The following is a 9,695-nucleotide window of genomic DNA, read 5'->3' as shown; positions in this document are numbered from 1 at the left end:
AGATCTGCACCCGCCCTACTTTTATATATTATTATCTGACTTGTATGTCCCGATCTGTGTTTTAAGCTTGCATTCCGACCCGCCTTTATCATCTGCGATGTACGGTCTTTACATCCCGATCTGCCAGCTAGATCTATGTTCCAACCTATTTACTGTTTTGCTATCCATGGCCTGCATGTCCCGACCTGCCCGCTTGGTCTGTGTCCGGACCCGTTTACTGTTTGCTGCTATCCATGGCTTGTATATCCCGACCTGCAGGCTGGGTCTGTGCCAGACCTCTGATCTCTGGCTGGGATGTCCCGACCTGCACGCCAAATCTGTGTCCGGACCTATGATCCTTGGCTTGGATGTCCCGACCTGCACGCCAAGTCTGTGTCTAGACGTGTGATCCTTGGCTTGGATGTCCTGACTTGCATGCTGGGTCTGTCCAGACATGTGATCCTTGGCTTAGATGTCCCGACCTGTACACCAAGCCTGTGTCCAGACCTGTGATCCTTGGCTTGGATGTCCCGACCTGCACACGGGGTCTGTGCCCAGACCCGTTTACTTGTAGTCTCAGTCCTCAGCTATACCTGGCCCGTGGGCCCGTTTATTACCCACTATCAGGGCTGGTCTTATAATCCCCTCCTTTGACCGCCCCGTCCACTGAGACTTTGACTTTGGCACGTAAGCTTGACTTTTGACCTTCTTGCTATCCATGTCAGCTTGACTGCTGACCGGCCATGGAGGCTTGTCTTCTGACATTCCTAACCTCCAGGTCAGCTTGACTTCTGACCCTCTTGTGGTCTTGACTCATAACCACATCATCCTATCGACCCCACAAAACATGCACCGTATCACAAGCCTCCCCTTCAAGTCTAATCGAAGGAGGCTCTAGTCCGACTGACTAGACCCCCCTCCTTACTTTAACCGCCCTGGTCCTCGCTTCCTTTGTTGACCTGTCCTTTATCCGTTCACTGCAAAATTTCCCTCCATCTTGGGAGATGAACGATCTCCTTCTGAACTTATGAGGACTCCTCAACTTCTGGACTCACTTCCATCATATAAATGTTATGCTGTTTTCCGAGTACCGCCTCAAGTTTCTAGGAAATCCCTTCACCTTCTCCTTCCTTATAAAAGATCCGAACGTCCAATGCTTCCAGCTATCCTCTTGTTAATACAGTACCTTATTTCCATGGAACCTACCACAGAACCTAGCGAACTTGCTTCTTTGCTTCGACAGACTTCCCATCTGTTGGAGTTATCAGCTCAAAAAGAAGAAGCCTCGCTCCAACAAATTGCCAATCTGACGGAGTTGCTGGCTCAAAAGGAAGGCATCCTTCAGGAGATGACCGTGAGTAGAGATCTTCAGGCTTCCCTTACTTATGAGATGGAGAGCCTCTGGCTGGCCGCCAAATCTAGGACCCGAGCCGAAATCGCTCTTAAGTATAAAGCTTAATCGGACTTTCAGAGTCAGGGGCAGTATATTGTTTATTTGAAGAGGAAGCATGAAGATGAAGTGGTTCTTTTGAAAGAGGAAGGACAGATCAAAGATGAAACCATTTGGGCAACTGAAGTGTACCATCGACCTTATCATAGAGGATCTAATTAAGGTCCGAGCTCATCTGACTAAGTAGGCTCAGGTGTCTGGCTCTGGTAGCCATGTAAATCCTTAAAGAATGTACCTCTCATTTTAACAGAATAAAAGTTGTTTTTTGCATTCCCCTTTTATTATGGCTTCATACTTCGTTTTGGGTATCATCATGTTTTTATAGAACACCTGTGTCTGTCTAATATTTCTACCAAAAAATAACAATAATAAAAGTAGCTTGCTTAACCAATATTACCTCATACCATATGAACTTTTGACCAAAGCCAATGAGCCAGTTGAGGATGTGCCTGCGAGATTCCCTATTTAATCAGAACCCTTGAATACTGCTTATTGACCAGCCGGACGTGATAGCTCAGCTTGCGGCTTGGCGTATCGGCGAATATAAGACATACTGCTTGAGAAAATCATTGCCCGACCGAAAAAATCGTTGGTCGTTAGAGCCCTACTCACTTATAACTCGCACTGGGGCGAGAGTCTGGGACAACCGACAGGGAAGGTCGTTGAGCGTGAGAGCCTTGCTCACTTATAACTCGCACTGGGGCGAGAGTCTGGGACAGCCGACCGAGAAGGTCGTTGGGCGTGAAGCCATGCTCACTTATAACTCGCACTGGGGCGAGAGTCCGGGACAGCCGACCTGAAAGATTGTTGGGCGTGAGAGTCATGCTCACTTATAACTCGCACTGGGGCGAGAGTCTGGGACAGCCGACCGAGAAGGTCGTTGGGTGTAAGAGTCTTGCTCACTTATAACTCGCACTGGGGCGAGAGTCTGGGACAGCCGACCGAGAAGGTCGTTGGGCGTGAGAGCCATGCTCACTTATAACTCACACTGGGGCGAGAGTTTGGGACAGCCGACCTGGAAGGTCGTTGGGCGTGAGAGTCATGCTCACTTATAACTCGCACTGGGGTGAGAGTCTGGGACAGCGGACCTGGAAGGTCATTGGGCGTGAGAGCCATGCTCACTTATAACTCGCACTGGGGCGAGATTCTGAGACAGCCGACCTGGAAGGTCGTTGGGCGTGAGAGTCATGCTCCCTTATAACTCTCACTGGGGCGAGAGTCTGGGATAGCCGACCGAGAAGGTCGTTGGGCGTGAGAGCGATGCTCACTTATAACTCACACTGGGGCGATATTCTGGGACAGCCGACCTGGAAGGTCGTTGGGCGTGAGAGTCATGCTCACTTATAACTCACACTGGGGCGAGAGTCTGGGACAGCCGACCTGGAAGGTCGTTGGGAGTGAGAGCCATGCTCACTTATAATTCGTACTGGGGCGAGAGTCTGGGACAGCCGACCTGGAAGGTCGTTGGGCGTGAGAGTCATGCTCACTTATAACTCGCACTGGGGCGAGAGTCTGGGACAATCGATCGAGAAGGTCGTTGGGCGTTAGAGTCATGCTTACTTATAACTCGCACTGGGGCGAGAGTCTGGGACAATCGACCTGGAAGGTCGTTGGGCGTGAGAGCCATGCTCACTTATAACTCGCACTGGGACGAGAGTCTGGGATAGCCGATTGAGAAGGTCGTTGGGCGTGAGAGCCATGCTCACTTATAACTCGCACTGGGGCGAGAGTCTGTGACAGCCGATAGGGAAGGTCGTTGGGTGTGAGAGCCATACTCACTTATAACTCGCACTGGGGCGAGAGTCTGGGACAGCCGACCGGGAAGGTCGTTGGGCGTGAGAGCCATGCTCACTTATAACTCGCACTGGGGCGAGAGTCTGGGACAGCCGACCGGGAAGGTCTTTGGGCGTGAGAGTCATGCTCTCTTATAACTCACACTGGGGCGAGAGTCTGGGACAGCCGACCAAGAAGGTCGTTGGGCGTGAGAGCCATGCTCACTTATAACTCGCACTGCGGCAAGAGTCTGGGACCAGGATACATGTTGTCAACTTGGAGGTCGATCTTCCGACCGTGGGGGTCGATCTCCCGACCAGGATAGATATTGCCGACCTGGGGGGCGATTTCCCGACCCGGATAGATATTGCCAACCTGGGGGTCGATTTCCCGACCAGGAATTGCTTGAAGAGCTTCGACTTCGTATGCCATTAAGAAATATACCATTAGTGGTGTTGTGAAGATAACCATATTAGAATCTTACTCAACCTTGGCCTCGTCGCATTTGAATTTCTTTCCCGCTGCTTTTCTTCGCCGGTTCTCGAGAAAATTGCGTGGTAAGCGTTTCCGTACTACCGCTTCATCTCATGATTTCCTTATCACGTCCATCATTAATACGGTTCCTAGGGGATCGACACCTGTCTCATGCCTTTATTGTTTATGCAGTATGACGCCGCCGACACCACTCCTTTTTGGTACACGGTTTCCCACAAGAGCATGTCCCTCGGTGATCGGACAGCTTCAGGTGCTTCACCCAAAAAGATACTCGACATCTCTTTTCGATATTCCCTAGGAGAACTCCCTTTATAAACCCTAAAGGCAGTCCGCAGTCATTGCCTTGCGCATTTTGACTGCCTTCTTCTTTCTGTTGCTTCGACTTCTCCGGCGTCTACACCCTTTCCCTTCCAAGCTCTTCCCATCTAGTGCTCTTCTCCCCCTCGACTGATCTCTTCTACAACCCTCTTTATCTTGATAATGGATGATGGTAAGACCACTCTTTGGTATTTGTGTTTCATTTCGGATATAGACGATCAAGACCTATCTGTGATTCGCTCGGACCTGCGACTTAGTGACGATTACGAACTCAGAGTTCCTACACCGCATGAATACCCTACCAACCCTCCAGAAGGTTTTATGACCATTTTTAGAGACCAGATTTTAGGAGGCCTTCATTTTCCCATCCATCATTTTGTTTCCTCCCTAAGCGAATACTTCGGCATTTGCATCTCTCAATTTGCTCCCAACTTTTTTAGAGCAGTCTGCGGCACTGTCATTCTCTGTCGTGTATACCGACTTCTCCTTACTGTTCAGCTCTTTCACCATTTCTATTATTTCAAACGCTCAGAGCCAGGAGTGTTTATGGTACAAGCTAGGCCTGGCTATAAGTTTTTTTTCAGACATGCCTTCTTCCAACAAGGGGTGGAAATCCCGTTTCTTTTTTGCTAGATTCCTCGAGCCCCTGGTCGGGCTGACTTAGTGGAGCTCGGACATCCCTTCCAACCTCCCTGTACATCAACACCAGCCCTCCTGTAACGCCGCTTCAGAAAAACTACAAGGCGTGAGCGTTAGCCTTTTAATATTACTGTTGGAAGGCTTTCTGTATTTGTTTAGGCTCAGGCCCGTTCGGGCAGATATCGGGGCTCCGTTTGGTAAGACCCCGTTTTCCTCTCCGCTACTCTTCGCTAACTGAGGTATCTCTCTTTCTTATTGCAGAGGCTGCCATGCTCCGAGCGTACTCCTTAGATGTAAAACACCAATCTGTCTCATATTTAAAAGCTTTAAGCGCAGAGCTGAAACAGGGTTTGGCAGCTTTTTCCCAGTCCGACACTTCTGCCTCTCGGTCTGCTCCCTCCGCTCCACATCCAACCCCCCTTGCGCCGATCCAGGAGGAAACTTCTTCGACCCTTCCTCTGCATGTGACTCCTGTGGAGGACTTAGCCCTGGTGGCAGAGGACCTAGCCCCTACAGAGCTGGCTGAGGAAGAGCGGGTTGCCTCTCCTTCGCCGGCCAAACGTCTAAAGCTCCAGCGCAAAAGGAAGAGGGTTATTCCAACAACTCCGGCATCACCCCCGCCTCCCTCTGGCTGTCGCTCTGTTGCTACTCCCCACCCTCCAGAAGCCAGGGTTGCTACTCCTGATCGGGAAATTACTTTGGGGCCGGAGGTTCCTGTGATGTCGCCCCACATATCGGCCCCAACTCCCGGTCTGGCTATAACTTCCGATCAGGCCTCTTTTCCTATCACAGCTTCCTCTCCCGGGCGACCACCCCTTCCTTTAATGGATCAATCTGGGAGTTCTGCCACTCAATCTGCCTCCCTTCCTTTAGCTGCTCCCATCTCTGCTTCTAGGTCTTGAAGGAAAATTCGCAAGAAGTATTCATTTACTGACTCTTGGCGCTTGCCTTCTTCCACAGAGCCAGGTGCTGCCGAAGGGACTGCAGAAGAGGCTCCTCCCCCGGTTGCCCTGGTTGAATAGGGGGTGATTTAGTTGCTTCCTTGTGCTCAGGCAATCGGAAGTTTTGGAAGAATCCCCCGCTGATGGGGCTAGATCAGGTGCCTTGCCAGATTGTTTCTGTGAGTCTTCTTATCTCTATGCTCCTCTGCTCAAATCCTTTATAACCTTTCTTCCTTTATCTAACGCAGGCCTGCTCCGCCAACCTAAGTGTCGTTCAGTACGCCTCCCGCTTACAGAGGGAGAATGAAGTATTAAAGGCTCGACTTAAGGAGTTAGAGCTGCCCCTAACTCCTTGCAATCCCCTCAACCCAACTTCTAGAGACCTAGCGCATTATCTTCGATTGATTGGGGAGTCTGCGGAGTCTGCTCGCAACATTTCTCATGCAGCATTTGACAAGATAAAGGCTTTGGAAGCAGCTCTGCAGACAAGCGAGTCCAAATTATCTTCTGAGACAGAGAGGCGTCGTTCGCTGGTGGCGGAGATGGATGAAAAGGATGCCAGGTTGGCAAGTCGTCCAGTTCAGACCGGGAGAAGTCCCTTCGCAGCCAGTGGGAAGCCAGCCAAGCGACCATTAAATCAATGTAGGCCGACCTTTTGAAAGCTCAAGAAAACGTTTCTCAGGGTCAGCAAGACTTGACTTTGGCCCGCACGGCTGCAAAAAAGGCCCGAGCTGATACGGAGAAGGCCCAAGCAGAATTGACTGAATACCAGGCGGGGGAAGTGGGTCGTCTACGAGCGTACATGCAAGCATACGTCTCCTCCCCCTTCTTCTTGAGGAAGATAGGAGGTTTGATGCATCTCCTGCTCTATTGTGGTGCTGGCAGCGGGGCTCGACAAATGTTTGAGCAGAATCAACTTCGCGCTGCCCCCTCAGAGGACTTCTTAGATACCGATCGCCTGATGAGAGAGATTCCAGACAGGTCACTTCCCACCTTCAAGGATGATGACGACTTCTTCCTCCTTCCTGAGCCTCCGGCCGATTCTACTTCCTGCCCCCCTGAGCCCCCTGCTAGCACTGCTCCTGGATGTGGTTCTTGATGCTGAATTTATGGTGTACATCTAAAGCTGTTAAACTTTTAAACTTCAACTCGAAATATTTGCTGTGTAATCATGGATTTGCCTTCTCTTTGCACTATTTGCCCCTCTTGTGACATGGTGTGACCCTTACTCCTTAATTCTCTCTGATAGTATGTTAAGTTAGCCTTCTTATCAGTAGCGCCATATATCTTTTGACCAATGTGATCCACGACCATGCGAACATGTGCTTCGGCTTTCTAACTGGTCCCCTTTGACCCAGATCTAGAACCCCCTTTTGACTCCGACCTATTTTCCTTTCCTCTGTGTACCACTTAACTTAGCTCAACCACTTGCCCGATCTGCGTTTATATCCTGACCTGTTCGACTTGCTTTCCTTTGTTAACAGCTCTGGCTCGGTCATATTTTCCCATCTATTCCCTCATCTCCACTCTAGGTCAGGATAACTTCAGACCGAGAAATTAGTTATCGGTTAAGCCCAGACCGGGAAAGCAAAGGCCTTTTTTCTAGAAAAAAACTGCTGCGCCCTTTCCCGAGGTTTGTCTCCTCGTACTTAGTGTCGATACTTTCCCAAATATACCCCTGGGCGTTATTTTCAAGGAAGATCCGTCAGTTCTCTTTGTTCCCGCCCATTACTTTGCTCCGATGGATGATAGTTTCACGAAATTGCCCCTTTGCCCGACGGCTATAAGTATTCTTCTCGCTTTCAACTTCAAGCGTTTCATGTCCTTTTCTTCTTCCTTCTGCTTGAATCCCTCCTTACTTCCGATCCTCTTGCTTTTGCGTCGATAGCTTTCCGCTTGATCTTTCTTCCTTTTGTTCCTTTTTCTCATGGCCTCCCCCTCTTTTCTTCCTTCTTTGGTGGCGGTGTACTATCCTGGCTCGTCCACTTTCGATGAATTGGATCAGGATGACCTGCGCTATACTTACGGAGTCGAGGATAATGAGCATGTAGTCATTCCTACCGGGATACATCGATTTTTTGATCCTCCCCATGGATATTGCACTTTCTTTAAAGAGCACTTTGTGGTTGGCCTTCGTCTTCCTCTTCATCCTTTCTTCTCCGACGTATGCCGCCACTTTCGGATCCCTTTGGGACAACTAACGCCAAACTCTATAAGGATCCTCTGTGGCTTTGTAGGGCTGTGCGATGTGTGTGAACTATCCTGGTCTGCACACTTATTCCATTGCTTCTTCACCCTCTGACGCCAGGAAGAGGGCACATTCCGCTTTCAACCTCGTCTGCGAACTACTTTTTTCTCATCCCTACCGCCTTCCGACTCAAACTGGAGGAATAATTTTTTTTTTCATTAGATTTCCTCACGAGGTGGAGTGACCCTTGCGATGGCAACCGTTACTTCCTTCATCTCCAAAACTAGGAGAATTTCACCTTGATACCTCCTACATAGAAGCCTCGTCTCGTTTAGCCAGTTGGCAGTTGAATTTGACCCGTCTATTATCTGAAGAGTTGTTAGCCTATTTCCGTCTAAATAATCTTACCCCTGAGACACCCTGTTCCCTGGGTAAGCCTTCCTTTTAACTATGTTGTCATTTCATAGGCATTTGTTTTTTCATACCATTGCTAACTTTCTACTCTATCCTGTACAGCTGAAGTCTTAACTCACGCTTCGGAGGTTCAACCTTTTCCTCTGAGCTATATGGAGATAATGAGGCGTGGCCGAGTTGTCTTGCAGAGAAGAACATTCCCCCACTCATCTTCGACTTCAATTGGTGGGGCTTCCCTGGCCAATCCTCCACCCCGACTTGCTCGACGAGGGTCTTCTGGTGCCCGACCTGCCCCCTTGGCTTGCGCTACTCGCCTGCGGACTGCGCGTCCACCCCGGCCTGTCGGCCCTGTTAGGTCTCGGGCTACACCCACTGTTCATCCCCGACCTACAGCTACATCCCAATCAGCCCCCTCGGTGCCTCTTCAGTCCATGGATCCTCCCCCACCAATTTATATTCCTGGTCGCGGCCTTGGTAGAAGATTTGCCAATGTCCCTCAGGCAAGCCCTGCATTCAGAGAAGCTTCTCAGGTAGCTCGCCAGACCCGCTTCGCAAATGACCGATTGGGCCAGGATGCCCCTTCTTCCACTAGACGTAGGGCTCGGTCGTCTTCCGATGATTCTGACTCTGATGATCAGCCGTTGGCTCGAAGACGTCGACACCGAGCCCCTCGTCCAGTGTCAGGCTCCGACCCGTCCTCTGTCCCTTCTCCTCCAGTTGCAGCTGCCTCTTCGCCACGTCATACTGCGACTCCGCCTCCTATCCCAAGCTGGGTAAATGATCTCCATACTCCGCCCGATACTCAGGCCAAACCTCCGTTAGTTCACCCTTCCACATCACAGCAACCTCAGGGCGGCGAAGCTGACCCCTCAGACCGCCCTCCACCAGCTACTTCATGACCAGAACCTTCTCAGGAGCCTCCTTCAGCTCCTTCTGGCTCAACTACTGGGTCCTCAGTTTCTCCAGGCTCAGCCGCTGGGACCTCGGCATCTCCTCCGCTTACTCACCACTGCTACTATACCACTGTCCCTTTTGAGGAGAGGTTATGGTCTCGAGCAGATGTTCCCACTAGCTCCCTCAATATAAAAGGTCATCTGGCCACTTTATAGGAAGAGAGCCTACAACACATGAACTCCTTACCTCCCCCGGCCCAGATGGACAAATTCTCAGAACTGTATATCAAGGTAAATTTTGAATATTTCCCCACTGTTATCTTTCCCACTTTTATCAGATATTTCCTATATGTCCTAGGCTTGTGCAGAGTCTATGGTAGTGAACCATTCCTTCCACGCTGCTCATTATCAAAATAAGATGCTGCGGGACCAGGTTGCTGAACTGGAACTGCAGTTGAATGACCCTGTTCAGGCTGGCCATGCCCTGAGGGCCGAAATAAAAGATCTGACCAAAAAGAAGAACAGCCTGGAAGTATCCCTAGCGCGGGCCAACCATGAACTTAAAGATCTCCAAGAAAAGCAAAGCCGAATTGATATTGTGCACC

General features: G+C 50.2%; 1 protein-coding gene across 1 annotated transcript; it reads left to right on the top strand.

The window, feature by feature from the left end:
• The first annotated feature begins 8,349 nt into the window (after positions 1 to 8,349).
• Positions 8,350 to 9,096, top strand: LOC122054781 (WAS/WASL-interacting protein family member 2-like). The gene has a single exon (XM_042616215.1). The coding sequence runs from the start codon at positions 8,350 to 8,352 to the stop codon at positions 9,094 to 9,096; it is 747 nt and encodes a 248-aa protein (XP_042472149.1).
• The last annotated feature ends 599 nt before the right edge of the window (positions 9,097 to 9,695 follow it).

Source organism: Zingiber officinale, chromosome 3B, assembly GCF_018446385.1.
Source record: "Zingiber officinale cultivar Zhangliang chromosome 3B, Zo_v1.1, whole genome shotgun sequence".
NCBI lineage: Eukaryota > Viridiplantae > Streptophyta > Magnoliopsida > Zingiberales > Zingiberaceae > Zingiber > Zingiber officinale.
This window is presented reverse-complemented; position numbering and strand designations above follow the sequence as displayed.

Coding starts and splice junctions, on each gene's coding strand:
- LOC122054781 (XM_042616215.1), top strand. CDS start 8,350: ATGGAGATAATGAGGCGTGGCCGAGTTGTCTTGCAGAGAAGAACATTC.